This window comes from Arachis hypogaea, chromosome 7 (genome assembly GCF_003086295.3).
Source record: "Arachis hypogaea cultivar Tifrunner chromosome 7, arahy.Tifrunner.gnm2.J5K5, whole genome shotgun sequence".
NCBI classification, from domain to species: Eukaryota; Viridiplantae; Streptophyta; class Magnoliopsida; order Fabales; family Fabaceae; genus Arachis; species Arachis hypogaea.
In genome coordinates, this window is record NC_092042.1 from 50,433,222 (window position 1) to 50,451,229 (window position 18,008).

Consider the following 18,008-nt stretch of genomic DNA (forward strand, 5'->3'; position numbering starts at 1 on the left):
GAAGAAATGTTGGGTTTAAGTTTCAGGATAGGTCTTATAAAGACTCTATTTGAATATGGCAAGTTGTATTTATTGCCTCACCCCTAGAATGTTTTTGGTAAATCAGATCCTAAAAGCATTGTTCTTGTTATTTCTTGTAAACTTCTATTTATCCTTTCGACTATCATATTTTGTTGAGAAATTTTGAGAATAGAGATGCTCGGATATATAAATGCCAAGCTATTTACAAAGTTTTTCAAAATTCGAGTTTACAAACTTACCACCATGATCAAATTTAATGGCAAAGATTGTAAGCACATGGTGATTATAGGCTTTCTTAGCAAATTGAACAAATTTTTCAAAAGTCTCATCTTTATGAACTAAGAAAATAACCCATGTAAATCTAGAATAATAAAAATTAATTACAAAGGCATATCTTCTACCATTTAGATTTGTTGTTCAGGTAGCACCGAATACATCAAGATGAATAGCTCAATAGCCTAGACGTATTCACAGTATTAATATTCTTAAAAGAGATCTTGGTCTTTTTTTTTTTTTTTTCACAATAATCACATGTGGAATCTTTTTCTTTTGATATCTTGGGATGACTTCTCATAAATTTTTTCTGGGATAACTCAAAATGCAACTGCGTCTAAAGTCTCAAACATCCAAAAGGCAAAAGTGATTCATGGATAGGAAATATTTGAGGCACATAACTAGAGAAAAGAAGTACTTTAATAATCTCAGACCGAAAAACAGTGGCTTGGTGAAGTTTTCCAACAAAACCCAAACAAAAATTTCTAGTATTGGTAATGTGGGTAAGAATAATTTTTGCCTTATCTCCAATGTGCTTTTAGTGAATGATTTAATTCACAGACTAATAAGGATTAGTCAATTTTATTATCAAAGTTATAGAAGCTTTTAGTGAATGATTTAACTCAAAGACTAATAAGGATTAGTCGATGTTATTATCAAAGTTATAGAATTCTTTTTTACGCTAACCAATGTGTGGCCATCAACAAAACAAATGACTCTATCATTCTAATTTTTCAGAAGATTGATAACACTTGTTTTTCATTTTTTTAGTCAAGAGAACCCAAACCAAGGTGTTTTTAGACCAACATCATAACTCTTGTATCAAGTACAATGAAAAATAAGCGCAACTCTAAACTTTTGTTTTTTATTTAGAACTAGTGTCTCAAATATTTTCAACTTATTTTAAAATAGATCAACTTCAATAAAGTAATTGAAGAAACAATTACAACTAAAGAAATTAAATAATGGATAAAGTTTCGCCAATAAAAATGGTGGTGAAGGTTGGACGGGGGATGAAATACGGTGGTGGGGGTTGGATGGGGGATGAGATAGGGTGAAGCTGGGTGCTAGGGTGGAGTGAATTTTTTTAATTGGGTCATTATTATTTTTATCATAGATAAATTCATCTAAAAATTAACATTTGTTAATAGAAGCATTATTCTAAAAATTTATTATAACATTAAAGACAATTTAAAAAACACGTTGAAAGATTTTTCCTTTCAACAAAAATATTGAAAACTAGAATAGTTCTTGACCCGTAATTTTGGGACCAAACCAAATATGCTCTAAATAAAAACTTCAAAAGGCTGACTCATCTATCAAAGTCATTCTGATTTTTCAATTTCAATTTAATCTATTTGATGTAACATAATATAATATATATGAAATATAATTCACAAAATATCAATAGTTTACATGAAATTATAAACAGCCAAACCAACTATAATCCCTAGCAATGCACCAGCTATGACTTCAACCTCAGTATGGCCAACGGATTCTTTCAATGGGAATAAGCCATCAGAAACCAACAATTTTCTGATTTCTTCTGTTTCTGTTGAGGATAGTTTCTCACCTTCAGTTTGCCATGTTTTGCTTCCTTGCTTAACTAATAGGCTTAAATTATTATTATTATTATTATTATTATTATTATTATTATTATTTCTCTGTTTTGAGTCGAAGGAAGTGGCATCTTGGGATAAAATGGGCTTTTCAAAACCTGGTTTGAAGTTGATTAAACCATCATTATTATCTTTGGAACGTATAGAGTTGTTAATGTGAATGTAGCGCAGTAGTTTGTTAAGTGTCCTTGCATGAATTCCAACTTCTCTTCTTACACCCTACAAAATCATATAAGCCACATACCATATTGTAAGTTATAAGGGTCAATAAATGAAACAAAATCAACCAAGGAAGGATTTTGCAGATTATAAAATTTCACATGTAACAGCAGTTAAATTTAGGTCAACACTACATAGTATACATAGGGAGGAAATGAGTGAGGAATCATGTGGGTCCCACCACTTTTTTTTTAAACAAAACATATCATCATCAAATAGCCTTTGATATGTATGCTATGTATATACTTTGAAAATGTATGAGTATTGGCCTAAATTCATTATACAGGATCCAACGACAGTAATGTATAGACTGTTCACAGAACATATTTTGTTGTGGAGACACGATCAGACACAAACTTTTTGTCCCAAATGAGAAAATTTTTGTATTTTCTATAGCTCCTAATACTGAAGTCGAAAAATATCCAAGACTTATTATTATTATTATTATTATTATTATTATTATTATTTAAAATTAAAAAAAAAGCTCACGCAGTCAAGTATTACAGGACATGCCTAGAAATATAACTTAAAGGTACAGTTCAGACTAATGTTCTGTCCATCAAATCGTTTTAAGATAATTACTGAAAAATCACTCTTTGATTGCAATGGATGGTTGTGATATGAGCAAATGGAATGGAAAATACTTGTCTACCCAGAGCATAACAAGTGAGATTTTGAAGTATGCGTTTTAGCAATCTTCTTTATAATGTCTTACCACAATTTTCTCAGTGGAAAAATCCTTTGCTCTCTTTCTTAGAACCTACTGAAACTAAAATTTCATTTCATTGCCCAGGCTGAATCAGGTGAAGTAAATAAAACAGGTAACTGAAGAATTATGATGAAGGCATGCACATTGAACTCCAACTAGCTCAAGCCAAGTTAGCTTGCTGTTGAGTTAGAATTTTCTAAGCACCAGTGTCTACATTCACAAGACTTGAACTTGAGACTATTTAAACCAATAACTGCTTAAGCAATATAATCAACTGAATGTTGGAAAGTGTTAGGGACTCAGGTATTATGGGTGCTCAAAGTCCCACCTCGAGTAGTATGGGATGCTTGATGTTGTATATAAGGAGAGTGGTTCTTCCCCCTTAACAGCTAGCTTTTAAGGTGTAGTTTCCCACTTTCCTTAGATACTTAACAGAAAGAAAATGGAAATCTAATGACACTTTATTAACAGTGTCCAGCTAATAGGCTCATTGTTGTAAGGGAGGCAAGATCAATGTCATATTTGGAAGAGTGCCGACCCCACTTAGTGGGACAAGGCTTTGTTGTTGTTGTTGTTGCTGAGTGTCACATGACCAACCCTGCAAAGAGCAGTGTATACTATTACAAATCGATATTGTCCTGTATGATATTGCCTAACCATCGCAGATGATGGTATTGTAAGTTACTCTAAAAAGAAAGATATTCTAGTTCCTTCTGATGTGGTCATGATTCAAGTCCCAGCCTCCAAAACTGCATCTATTTGGGTACTACTATATTATTCACTTGCATACCCAAATAATCACCTTTCACAGACAACTATTCAAAAGAGTTAGTTTTTCCCTAGCCGCAGGGTTATAACCTCTACAAACTAGATTGAGAAGCCTAGTAATCGGACATCTAGTACTACTAGAAAGTTCCATTATTTTTACTACACATTCCAAATTTAGCAAACAAGTTTCAACCCGAAAGGCAAATTCATAGATTAGCAGTGATAGTAGGAAACTCTCAAATCTATAATTTGATAGATAAGCTGACTCCACCTAGTGCGATGAAGCCTTGTTGTTGTTGTATAATTTGATAGATACAAGAAAGATAAAATGTTAATTGATCAAAGTATTCTAACTATAAGTGCATATTTGACCCTTTTTTTCTCTGTTCAATTGTTGACAAAATAACTTAGGTCTACATGTTAAATTCCTTGTTGTTTCTCTTCCTTTATTTTCCCATCCCTAAGCTTGTTATGAGACAAAACCATCATATGTTATTACTAAAACACTATCTATAAGTAGAAATTCAAATTTGATTTGTTCCTATTGAACACTATGATAATGGGTAAACTTCATTAGAGACAATCCTGCAGCAACGGAACTTAACATATTTAGATCTCATTGGTCAATCCTGTCTAAGACTCCTCATTAATCTTGTGAGAGTTTATAGACCACCAATCCCCATGGAATTTGTCGAATAAACGTGCACTTAAGTGTGATCTAATTCAAAGTTTCAAACTTGGTTAAAACTTCAAAAGGACTTAAAAACAATACATTTACATGATAGAAACACTCAGACTGAAGAAAATAACATAAAATAGTATCGTACCTGAGCATCATACATAATGAGACCAGCATACACAACTGTGAAACCAAAAATGGGATCAGAGAATCCTCTGCATTTGGAAATAACACAAGATGAATTATTCCAATATAACAAACCTTGTACTTAAAGAGGTTACATAGAGAATTTAAAATTGACTTGAACCAAATTGCTATATATATATATATAATTACCTCTCAAGGCCAAGGAATGTTGCACAAGCCATTGTTGCCTATCCACAGGAAAATGCAAACAACATTTTGAGAAACAGAATCTCAAAGGTGGAAACAGGTTTAACTGATTTTACGGGATTTTACAAAGTCCATACAGAAGAGTGCGATGATGGGAATCCTCCAGCCTGAATAATAGCCTTGATATCAAAGTCCTTGCCATACAGCAACACAGAACTAAATGGCTTAGAAAGCTGCCCAATCATCACTGAAGCACCAGCTGCAATCAGAACCTTAGCCCCCCCAAAAAAAAAAAAAGAAAAACCAATTTAGCAACAAAGAAGTGGGGTTGCTTAAAAACTACTCCCTCCTCACTTTAGAAAAAGATTATATATAGTTCAATATATTTCTAGTTCTCGTGTCTCTTATGTCAAATTTGTTGACTATTTTCTCTTTTACCCTTCGCATAATGGTCAGAATAATAAACAATACACATTTACGCTATAAACTAGTCAGGGTTATTAAATAAGGACAATGTAATAAACAATTCGGTAAACCTTTCTTGATTTTGGATTCTTTAACCGATGTATAAATGACTAACGTGACAAATATCATGAATCTCATAGAGTATCAAGAGAAAATCATGATTAGCATTTATGAGGCAAAAATATAAAGAATAAATCAGGAAAATGGAGGAACCTTGTTTTGAGCAATCTCAGCAATGTCCTGGAAGAATGGAGCAGTGCCAATTGAAGAGATTCTGAACGTGAAGAGGGTATTGGACTTTGGGAAGTGTTGGTGGTGGTGGTGCTGGTGGTGTTGCAAAAGTGGGTTTCTGTGTTTGGTGACTGGTGGATTAATGGGAGAGAAAATGGAGTAGTGCTGCAACGTCATCATTATATCTATCTGTTTTTGTTCTACTGGACTGCACTCTCACTGCGCAATCAATCAATTATAAATAATTTGAGTTTAGTTTATGTTTTAACATAACAAATAAATAATAAAAATTTAACACGGAAAAAAAAAACTGAAGAAGCACTGCAGCAGCAAGGAGTGAGCAAGGAACCGAGAAGAGCTTACGAGAGAGATGGTGAGGGGCGGCGAGGTGAGCAGAGATCGGAGAGAAGCAAGCAGTGGGGGATGGCGAGGTGAGCAGAGACCGGAGACCAGAGAGGCGAGTCCGCGAGGTGAGGGACGGCTAGGAGAGAATGGAGAGGGAGGTGAGCAGCGTGAGTAAGCGAGCTTGGTGAGCGACCACGGCTGTGATTTTCAAACACTAGAACTAGACCACAAAAAATGCGGCTGAATTAATTTTTAGCCAATAAAAATGTTCCAAAATTTCATTATGGATAAAAATATTCTACCTTTACGAAAAATAGTGATACAATAAATAGAACTTCTTTTGGTGTCTGTGACAAGTGAGTTACTTCATATTTTTTATTAATTTTTTATTTTCTTTTTTTACAATTGAGTATTTTTTTGTATTTTTTTAAATTATTTAAAAATATTTTTATCAATAATAAAATTTAAAAATATTTTTATAAATAAGATAAAAACATTACTATTTTTATTAATAATAAAAATATCTTTAAAATAATTTAAAATACGATAAAAATATTCAACGATAAATACATTTTAAAAATATCTTAAAAATTAAATTTTGATATGAATTTTTATAAACATAATTAAAAAATGAGATATTTTATTATTAAAAAATTTGATGATTTTACGTCAAATATATATTTTTTTAGGATTTATTTTTGTTAATACTAATAGCCAAGAAAAAAATAAAAATAAATTTAAAGATCGAATTTTTATTTGATTTTTTATATATTTTTAAATAATTATCTGAATATTCTAATAAAATTTGATTCAAATTTATAAGTAGTTGTCAAATATAAAATTATTTGTCTTTTATAAAAGATAATATTTTTTTATTATTTTTATCAAATTTGATAATATTTTAAAAATATTTTTATTGTTATCAAAGATGTTAGCCTCTTAAAAAATTGGAGATAATTTTAGCAATTTACCTTTTAAAATTATAAAATCTACATCATTATATATCTATTTTATCTATTTTGACGACAAACCCTTTAATTTATATTTGCAAAATAGCCAAATATTTTATTAATAAGTTCCTAAATAATTAATTTTTTATTTATGTAATCACATATTAAAATAAAAAATGGTTTAGAAACTTGTTAATAAAATGTTTGATTATTTTGCAAATATAAACAAAAAAAAAGTTTGTCTGTTAAATAGAAATATAACGATATAAGCTTTGTAATTCTAACTAAAAAATATTTAACTAAAATTGTGAATTGACATTAAAAGTTAATTTTTCTAATTGTGAATTATCTCCAACATGACATTAAAATTTAGGAAGAATTAGCAATAAAGACCAATAAGGACCACTAATAAAGGGTTAATTAAAAAGAGGGGCAAAATATATTTAAATTTTTAATAAAGATCATAATAAATTTTATTTAAAAAGAAGAATCATGTTATTCTTTAATGTTATATTTTTTTATCTATATTTTACCTTTTTGTAAATAAAGTTCTCAAATTCACAATAGCACTACCTATCATATTTGGCGGCGACCGACTATAATAAATTTTATTTAAGGAGAAGAACCATGTTATTTTCATTAAGTAATAATGTTATTCTTTAATATTATATTCTCTTCTAATTTATATTTTACTTTTCCTAAATTAAAGTTCCTAAATTTACAGTAGCATTACCTATTGTAGTTGGCAGCGACTTCGAGTTAAAAAAGTCAAACTGTGGTTTGGGAACCACCAAAGATTGTGTGCCACTGGTAGAAAATGATAGAATTAATTAGAGAATCTAGGTACATGAAAGTACAAGAAATTACAAGAAGAAATGGTCTATTATATTAGTTAGAGTAACTTATTAGTTAATTTTTAGTTAGTTTACATGTTAGTAAGTTTATAAATTGATTAAGATGTAAGGTAGACAATTAGTTTGAATTTGTCTTCATAGGGTCATAGGGATCCATCATCGGATTCCTGATAGCAGAACCCTCATGACTTTTATCATTATCTTATATCATGTCAGCATTAGAAAGGACTAGAAGGTCAACGTTTGATCCCTCTTAGCTACCTTCAGGTGGCATATTTAGATTAACTATCGTCCTTATAATATTTCTTCTAACAGCTCCACTTAACAGACTATCATCCACATTATCTGCAGATGATCCTCGTCCACCTAACCAACTAGAAACAGAAATAATTCCAATAGATGGACATTTGTCCATCGGTTGTGCCATGACCTTATTAGACGTATATCCTCATTATCACGTAACTGATACCTTATTTAAAACAACAACAAAAAAAATTTCAAAACTATGGTCTAATAAAAACAATAACTAAATAACAAAGACAACTGTAATATACCTTTTATAAAACAAAGTGTCGTCTACATTGGTCAAATATCTTTAGTAAATTTCACTCTTTTGGTGTGTTGTTGTCCAATGGAATGCAATATCAAATTCTTCAACATTGTTAGATTGTTGATTTTTAGTGCCATGTACGTAATTATTGGTTGTCTAGACTTAAAAGCCATACACTATTTCACCATCATAATGAATGGATAACAACGGATTTGTAGACATTCTAGAGAAACAATAACAATATGAGAACCAATGAGAAGAATGAAATATTGGTATTGAGCTCGATTTTCCTCCAGCCATGCTTTTATTTGGCGAATTTAAGGTGAAGTTCGCTGGGGTGCGGTGAACTTCAAATAAATTATGAAGTTCACCAGGAGGTACGACGAACTCTATAAAAATAATGGAATTCGCCAACAGTGTGGCGAACTTGCCTAAAATTACAAGAAAAAAAAACATATCCTGGTATTAAAAGTTAAAATAATTTGTATTTGAAAATAATATTTTTTATTTTAGAAAAAAAATTCCTAGTTTTATTGTTATTTTTTTATTTTGGTTGTTGAACTTTTCCTTTAAAAACATGAAGAAAATAAAAGAATCGATCAAGTTCTCGTTTCTATTATTTTAGAGCCATATGTATATTTGTTCAAAGAACCATAATAGAATAATGCATATCTTCTTCTATTACAACTATGAAGGGAGTGAGATATGAGATCTTCGACGTGATGAAAGATATTATTCCGTGCCTGGGCTCCGGACCGGGTGGCCCAACAATGGGCGGACCCCAAACTCGCTTATCAAGGACCCGCGCGATGATACGACCTGTTTTGAAAATTCTGCTTGTGCTATAATGCGTGAGCATCTTGTACCCTTTTTCTTATCATTCTCTAGTTATTTTTAGTTAGATTTTATTTAGTTTTACTTGATTTTAGTGCAAAAAAATCTTCTTTGGATGCTATTTTGAGTTGTTTTGGTATTTTTATGATTTCAGCCGAAATTCGGAGCAATTTGGTAGAGTTTGAAGCAAAAAGAAAAAAAGCTGGCAGCACCCCCTCCCCCTAGGCGCTAAATGCCCTACTGGCGTTTAACGCCAGTAAGGGACATAAGCCAGCAACGTGCTGCCCCTCTAGGGCACTAAACGCCTAGCCAACGTTTAGCGCCAGCAAGCTTGACCGAATTTCCCCTCTTTTGGCATCTCAAGTGGATTGATCATTTATTAGTTATATTTCATTTTCTTTTTGTAATTTTTATTTACAAACAATATCTTTTATTTTTAGGTTTTATTATTTTATTTTGTTTCCAAATCAAATTAGGTTAGTATAAAAGGAAAAAGATCATCTCGGATCCTCTCTCTTTCACACGTTTTACTTTTCAGAACCCTAGTTTCTCTGTAAGTCATGAGTAACTAAACCTCTTTTATTAAGGTTAGGAGTTCTATTTATTTCTATGGATTAGAACTAATGCTTTTCTATTTTAATTAATGTATTGATTCAATTTTAAGGATTGTTTTCGTTCTTAATCTTATGAATCTGGGTGGAACGAGAGTATGAACCTTTTTGTACATGAGTTCTTGTGATTCTCGAGAGAGTTATCTAGCTTGAAAATAAATTTCTCCTAAATTGCTAATTACATGAACTAATTGGGATATGTGACATATAATCCTGTTAGCTTGGGTCATTAGGATTTTTGTAGCCATAAACTAGTTTTGAACTTAACCCTCTAATTGGAATCAAGTGACCATGAGAGTGGCAGCTAATAAAGGTTAGAAGAGGCTAAATCACTAAGAGATTAGGGTTTAGTCAATTACAGTTTGCCATGGAATGAATCATGTATTGTGAAATAGTTGGTAAAAACTTTTAATTCGGGAAAGTAAACATATCCAAAGCCTTAACTATTTTCTCTCATAGTTTTCACACCAAACCTTTTAATTGCTTTCTTTATTTTCTTGTCTACTGTTGATTGTGTACTAAAAATATAAACATTTTTTTGTACATAATTAATTTTTATAATGACCTACAAACATGGTCAAAAAAGAGTTAAGTTCCTCCTAAAGGTATTGGACTAAAAGGATGGAACCCAAAACAACACCTTGAGGAGTTGAATTTTTCTTCAGTGGGAACTATATTGGTGGAAGTGGATTTGTTGGATTTAGAGTGTAAAGGTGTCATCTAGTTAAAAGAAAACCAAACTAGATGTCCCTTCACTAATGTCACATGTCAGGAGCTTTGGTTTAACGTGTGGGAATCAACTTCCTACCTTTTCAGTTGACAAGACTTGAGGTGACAGGAACACCTAAAGATATTTTGGAAAATGCAAGTAAACCAAATATCAGATTAAAAACCATTGGACAATAGATTTCTTCTTCATCATGATTTTACACTATAAAAAGGACCTCAAGCCACCTCTGTAAAGCATCATTACCATTACGATCATCTTCTTCTCCACTTTCACTACTTTTCACTTTCACCTTCACCTTCTTCTAGATCTTTCTGACTTCTAAAGCTGATAAGCTAAAAAATCCATCTTTTCCTCTACCCAAAATTTTCTTTCATTGTTCTTCATTTCATTCACCACCTTCACGAGTAAAAACTGGCGTTCTGGTGTTCCCCCAAAACACTTGACAACCATTAACCAACCCCTGTCCACTTTAAACAAAGTTCATTCATCCTCGTGTGACATTAGTGGAGGTCTCAACACTTGTTCTCCACCTCTATTTCTCATCATTAGTTCTTGTATTGCTTATCTGCCATTAATAGAAGTGTTTTTTCTCACAGATTTACTCACCCCGAATCTCTCATCTTAACCATTATTTTTCACTTAATCTATTTTCACGAAACCCACCTGAATCAACTATTTTATGCGCTTTCAACCATCAACAACCCTTTTTTGTTCGTCTGACTAAGTCGATTGGATAACCATTGTTGCTTAGTCCGACAATCCTCGTGGGATCGACCCTCACTCACCTGAGGTATTACTTGGATGACACAGTGCACTTGCCGGTTAAGCTGTGGGAATTCTAAATCCCACACCACGCTACCTCCGGCCCTTAATGTCACGGATACTGATGAGCGGATAATTTATACACTTTTTAGCATTATTTTTAGATAGTTTTTAGTAGGATCTAGCTATTTTTTGGTATATTTTTATTAGTTTTTAAGAAAAATTCACATTTTTGGACTTTACTATGAGTTTGTGTGTTTTTCTATAATTTCAGGTATTTTCTGGCTGAAATTGAGGGACCTGAGCAAAAATCTGATTCAGAGGCTGAAAAAGGACTGCTGATGCTGTTGGATTCTGACCTCCCTGCACTCAAAATAAATTTTTTGGAGCTAAATAAATTCAAATGGTGCGCTCTTAATTGCGTTGGAAACTAGACATCCAGGGCTTTCCAGCAATATATAATAGTCTATACTTTGCTCGAGTTTTGACGATGCAAACTGGCGTTCAAACGCTAACTTCCTGCCCTATTCTGGAGTTAAACGCCAGAAACAGGATAGAAGCTGGAGTTAAACGCCCAAACTGGCATAAAAACTGGCATTTAACTCCAAGAAAAGTCTCTACATATGAAAGCTTCAATGCTCAGCCCAAGCACACACCAAGTGGGCCCGGAAGTGGATTTCTGCATCATTTACTCATTTCTGTAACCCTAGTAACTAGTTTAGTATAAATAGGACTTCTTACTATTGTAATGATATGATAGATCTTCTGGAACATCTTTGGATGTTTAGTCCTTAGACCTTGGTCTTGGTTATTCTGGTTCCCCTTCTGGGGCCGAAGCCAATGAACATCATTATCACTTATGTGTTTTCAACGGAGGAGTTTCTACATACCATAGATTAAGGTGTGGAACTCTATTGTTCCTCGAGTATTAATACAAAGTACTATTGTTCTTCTATTCAATTCAAGCTTATTCTTATTCTAAGATATTCATTCGTACTCAAGAACATGATGAATATGATGATTATGTGACGCTCATCACAATTCTCAACCTATGAACGCGTGCCTAACAACCACTCCATTCTACATGAAAACAAGCTTGAATGTATATCTCTTGGATTCCTGATGCATGCGTTCGATTGCCTCTCATGACAACAGAGCTTTCAATTCCTTGAGATCAGAGTCTTCGTGGAATAAGCTAGAATCAATTGGCAGCATTCTTAAGATCTGGAAAGTCTAAACCTTGTCTGTGGTATTCCGAGTAGGATCTGGGATGGGATGACTGTGACGAGCTTTAAACTCATGACTGTTGGGCATAGTGACAGACGCAAAAGGATCAATGGATCCTATTCCAACACGAGTGAGAACCGACAGATGATTAGCCCTACATAACCCGTAGCTGGACCATTTTCACTAAGAGGATGGACGGTAGCCATTGACAATGGTGATCCCCCTATATATAGCTTGCCATGGAAAGAAGTATGAATGATTGAATAAAGACAGTAGGAAAGCAGAGATTTAGAAGGAATAATGCATCTCCATACGCTTATCTGAAATTTCCACCAATGAATTACATAAGTATCTCTATCTTTATTTTATGTTTCTTTATCTTTTAATTATCAAAACTCTATAACCATTTGAATCCACCTGACTGAGATTTACAAGATGACCATAACTTGCTTCAAGCCGACAATCTCCGTGGGATCGACCCTTACTCATGTAAGGTTTATTACTTGGACGACCTAGTGCACTTGCTGGTTAGTTGTGCGAAGTTGTGAAAAAGAGTTGAGATTACAATTGTGCGTACCAAGTTGTTGGCACCATTGAGATCACAATTTCATGCACCAAGTTTTTGGCGCCGTTTCCGGGGATTGTTCGAGTTTGGACAACTGACGGTTCATCTTGTTGCTCAAATTTGGTAATTTTCTTCTTATTTCAATCTTTATTTTGTTTTCAAAAAGTTTTCAAAAATCTTTCAAAATTTTTCTTCTTTTTCGTTTTTCCAAAATTAATTTTTGAAAAATCCAAAAAAAAATATATTTAATAAAATCATAAAAAACAAAAATATTTTGTGTTTCTTGTTTGAATCTAGTGTCAATTTTTAAGTTTGGTGTCAATTGCATGTTTTTAAAATTTGTGCATTTTTCGAAAAATTCATGCATTGCATTCTTCATGATCTTCAAGTTGTTCTTGACAAGTCTTCTTGTTTGATCTTCATATTTTCTTGTTTTGTGTCTTTTGTTATTTTTCATATGCATTTTTAAATTCATAGTGTCTAAACATGAAATATATCTAAGTTTGGTGTCTTGCATGTTTTTCTTTTCTTGAAAATTTTTCAAAAATAAGTTATTGATGTTCATCATGATCTTCAAAGTGTTCTTGGTGTTCATCATGACATTCATAGTGTTCTTGCATGCATCATTTATTTTAATCCAAAATTTTTATGTCTTGAGTCATTTTGTTATTTTTCTCTTTCCACATTAAAATTCAAAAATAAAAATATATTTTCCTTATTTCACTCATAAATTTCGAAATCTTTGGGTTGACTTAGTCAAAAAATTTTAAAATAAGTTGTTTCTTTTTAGTCAAGTCAAGAGTTCAATTTCAAAAATCCTATCTTTTCAAAACTTTTTCAAAAATCAAACCTTTTTCATCTTTTCTTTCATGTTTTTCGAAAATTTTAAAAATTGTTTTTCAAAATCTTTTTCTTAATTTCATTTTAAATTTCCAAAAAACTTTACTAACAATTAATGTGATTGATTCAAAATTTTCAAGTTTGTTACTTTCTTGTTAAGAAAGCTTCACCCTTTAAATTCTAGAATCATATCTTTTAGTTTCTTGTTATTCAAGTCATTAACTTTAATTTTCAAAATCAAATCTTTCTAAATTTCCTTTTCAAATCTTTTTCAAAATAAATTTCAATCATATCTTTTTAATCATATCTTTTCAAACATATCTTTTTCAAATCATATCTTTTTCAATTTCAAAATCTTTTCTAACTTCTTATCTTTCCAAAATTAATTTTCAAATCTTTTTCAATTAACTACTTAACTTTTTGTTTGATTTTAAAATTATTATCTTTTTCAAAACCACCTAACTACTTTTCTCTCTCTCATTTTTTAAAATCATTAACTTCTTTTTCAAAATTCTTTTTAACTAACTAATTATTTTAACTTTTAATTTTATTCCTTTTCTTAATTTTCGAACTCTAACAAAATTTTAAAATAAAAACAAAAATATTTTCCTTTTCTTTTTAATTATTTTCGAAAACTCTCTCTCTCATCTCTTTCTATTTATTTATTTAATCACTAACACTCTTCTCTTCTTCTTATAATTTGAACCCTCTCTCCCTCTCTGTGTTCGAATTCTTCATCTCTTCTCTTTACATCATTCTTCTATTCTTTTCTTCTTCAACTCACATAAAGGAATCTCTATACTGTGATATAGAGGATTCTTCTTCTTTTCTGTCCTCTTCTTTTTTATATGAGCAGGAGCAAGGACAAGGACATTCTTGTTGAAGCTGACCCTGAACCTAAAGAAGAAGCTAAGAGAGGCTAAAGTATAACAATCCAGAGAAAACCTTACAGAGAATCTCGAAAAAGAAGTAATGGCCGAACCCAACAACAATTCAAGGAAGATGCTTGATGACTTCACTGCACCAAATTCTAACCTCTATGGAAGAAGCATCTCAATCCCTACCATTGGAGCAAACAATTTTGAGCTAAATCCTCAATTAGTTTCTCTGATGCAACAGAATTGCAAGTTTCATGGACTTCCATCAGAAGATCCTTTTCAGTTCTTAACTGAATTCTTGCAGAACTGTGATACTGTTAAGACCAATGGAGTTGATCCCGAGGTCTACAAGCTTATGCTTTTCCCTTTTGCTGTAAGAGACAGAGCTAGAATATGGTTGGACTCTCAGCCTAGAGATAGCCTGAACTCTTGGGATAAGCTGGTCACGACTTTCTTAGCCAAATTCTTTCCTCCTCAAAAGCTGAGCAAGCTTAGAGTGGATGTTCAAACCTTCAGGCAGAAATAAGGTGAATCCCTCTATGAAGCTTGGGAAAGATACAAGTAACTGACCAAAAAGTGTCCTTCTAACATGCTCTCAGAATGGACCATCCTGGATATATTCTATGATGGTCTGTCTGAATTATCTAAGATGTCATTGGACCATTCTGCAGGTGGATCTATTCACCTGAAGAAAACACCTGCAAAAGCTTAGGAACTCATTGAAATGGTTGTAAATAACCAGTTCATGTACATCTCTGAAAGGAATCTTGTGAGTAATGGGACGCCTCAGAGGAAGAGAGTTCTTGAAATTGATGCTCTGAATGCCATATTGGCTCAGAACAAAATGTTGACTTAGCAAGTCAATATGATTTCTCAGAGTCCGAATGGTTTGCAAAATGCATCCAACAGTACTAAAGAAGCATCTTCTGAAGAGGAAGCTTATGATCCTGAGAACCCTGCAATGGCAGAGGTGAATTACATGGGTAAACCCTATGGAAACACCTATAATCCCTCATGGAGAAATCATCCAAATTTCTCATGGAAGGATCAACAAAAGCCTCAACAAGGGCTTTAATAATGGTGGAAGAAACAGGTTTAGCAATAGCAAGCCTTTTCCATTATCTTCTCAGCAACAGACAGAGAATTCTGAGCAGAGCTCTTCTAGCTTAGCAAACATAGTCTCTGATCTATCTAAGGCCACTCTAAGTTTCATGAATGAAACAAGGTCCTCCATTAGAAATTTATAGGCACAAGTGGGCCAGCTGAGTAAAAGAGTCACTGAAACTCCTCCTAGTACTCTCCCAAGCAATACAGAATAGAATCCAAAAAGAGAGTGCAAGGCCATAACCTTACTTGGTGTGGCCAAACCTAGAGAGGAGGAGGAGGACGTGAATCCCAGTGAGGAAGACCTCATGGGACGTCCTCTGGACAAAAAGGAGTTCCCATTTGAAGAACCTAAGGAATTTGAGGCTCATCTAGAGACCATAGAGATTCCATTGAACCTACTTCTGCCATTCATGAGCTCTGATGAGTATTTCGCCTTTGAAGAGGATAAAGATATTACTGAAGAGCAAGTTGCTAAGTACCTTGGAGCAATCATGAAGCTGAATGTCAAGTTATTTGGTAATGAGACTTGGGAGGATGAATCCCCCTTGCTCACCAATGAATTGAATAACTTGATTAGGCAGACATTACCTCAAAAGAAAGAGGATCCCGGAAGGTTCTTAATACCTTGTACCATAGGCACCATAACCTTTGAGAAGGCTCAGTGTGACTTGGGTTCAGGCATAAACCTCATGCCACTCTCTATTATGGAGAAACTGGGAATCTTTGAGGTTCAAGCTGTAAGAATCTCACTAGAGATAGCAGACAAATCCATGAAAAAGGCTTATGGACTAGTAGAGGACGTGCTAGTGAAGGTTGAAGGTCTTTACATCCCTACTGATTTCACAATCCTAGACACTGGAAAGGATGAGGATGAATCCATCATCCTTGGCAAACCTTTCCTAGCCACACCAAAAGCTGTGATTGATGTTGACAGAGGAGATTTGGTCCTTCAATTGAATGAGGACTACCTTGTATTCAAGACTCAAGGTTCTCCTTCTATACACATGGAGAGGAAGCATGAAAAGCTTCTCTCAATATAGAGTCAAACAAAGCCCCACATTCAAACTCTAAGTTTGGTGTTGGGAGGCCACAACTAAACTCTAAGTTTGGTGTTGAGAGGCCACAACCAAACTCTATGTTTGGTGTTGAGAGGCCACAACCATGCTTTGATTATCTGTGAGGCTCCATGAGAGCCCACTGTCAAGCTATTGACATTAAAAAAGAGCTTATTGGGAGGCAACCCAATTTTTATTTATCTATGTTATTTCAAAAAAATTTTTAGGTTGATGATCATGTGGAGTCACAAAAATAACTGCAAAAATCAAAGTAAATTCAAAGACATCATTAAAAATAGCACACCTTGGAGGATAAGCTTACTGGCGTTTAAACGCCAGTAAGAGTAGCAGAATGGGCGTTAAACGCCCAGTCTAGCACCATTCTGGGCGTTTAACGCCAGAAATGGGCACCAGACTGGCGTTTAGTGCCAGAACAGAGCACCAAGTTGGCGTTAAACGCCAGAAACAAGCAACAGCTTGACGTTAAACACCAGGAAAGGTATAAAAGCTGGCGTTTAATGCCAGAAATAGACAGTAGTCTGGTGTTAAACGCCAGAATTGCACTCTAAGGGCATTTTTGCATGCCTAAATGGAGCAAGGATGAGAAGTCCTTGACCCCTCAGGATCTGTGGGCCCCACAAGATCCCCACCTACCCCACCTCTCTCTCTCCCCTTCACACATCTCTATAACACTCTACCCCAAACACCAATCACCTATCAAATCCTATTCTCTTCCCTATATTCTCTTCACCAGTCACCTCCATCCCTCTTCCCTAAAAACACCACCTACCTCACTTTTCAAATTCAAACAATTTTTCCTCCCAAACCCACCCAATTCCATTCGGCCACTCTCTCTTTCCCTATAAATACCCCTCTTCACTCCTTCATTTTCACACATCACAAACCTTCTCTTACCCCCTTGGCCGAACCTATCTCTCCCTCCATCTCCTCCATTTTCTTCTTCTTCTCCTTCTTTCTTTCTTCTTTTGCTTGAGGACGAGCAAACCTTTTAAGTTTGGTGTGGTAAAAGCATTGCTTTTTGTTTTTCCATAACCATTTATGGCACTTAAGGCCGGAAAAATCTCTAGAAAGAGGAAAGGGAAGGCAAAAGCTTTTACCTCCGAGTCATGGGAGATGGAGAGATTCATCTCAAAGGTCCATCAAGACTACTACTATGAAGTTGTGGCCAAGAAGAAAGTAATCCCTGAGGTTCCTTTCATGCTCAAGAAGAATAAGTATCCGGAGATCCGACATGAAATCCGAAGAAGAGGTTGGGAAGTTCTCACCAACCCCATTCAACAAGTCAGAATCTTAATGGTTCAAGAGTTCTATGCCAATGCATGGATCACTAGGAACCATGATCAAAGTGTGAACCCGAATCCA

General features: G+C 33.8%; 1 protein-coding gene across 2 annotated transcripts; it reads right to left on the reverse strand.

Annotated features, from left to right (window-relative positions):
- Nucleotides 1-1,609: 1,609 nt before the first annotated feature.
- On the reverse strand, nt 1,610-5,962 carry LOC112703039 (uncharacterized). Of its 2 annotated transcripts, none has more exons than XM_025754340.3 (6): nt 5,681-5,962; nt 5,300-5,536; nt 4,759-4,893; nt 4,625-4,662; nt 4,437-4,503; nt 1,610-2,132 (listed from the first exon to the last, which is right to left on the reverse strand). In XM_025754340.3, the coding sequence occupies exons 2-6, from the start codon at nt 5,495-5,497 to the stop codon at nt 1,707-1,709; spliced, it is 864 nt and encodes a 287-aa protein (XP_025610125.1). In that variant the 5' UTR covers nt 5,498-5,536; nt 5,681-5,962; the 3' UTR covers nt 1,610-1,706. The 2 variants fall into 2 exon arrangements, with proteins under 2 accessions (XP_025610125.1, XP_025610126.1); XM_025754341.3 differs by having other exon boundaries at nt 1,610-3,439.
- Nucleotides 5,963-18,008: the final 12,046 nt, after the last annotated feature.

Bases quoted from the DNA above. Each gene is read 5' to 3' on its own strand.
- LOC112703039 (XM_025754340.3), bottom strand. From the start codon at position 5,497: ATGATGACGTTGCAGCACTACTCCATTTTCTCTCCCATTAATCCACCA. The intron at 4,663-4,758 runs GTATGGACTTTG...TCCTGTGGATAG, and splicing joins TCCCATCATCGCACTCTTCT to GCAACAATGGCTTGTGCAAC. The intron at 4,504-4,624 runs GTAATTATATAT...TTCCAAATGCAG, and splicing joins ACATTCCTTGGCCTTGAGAG to AGGATTCTCTGATCCCATTT.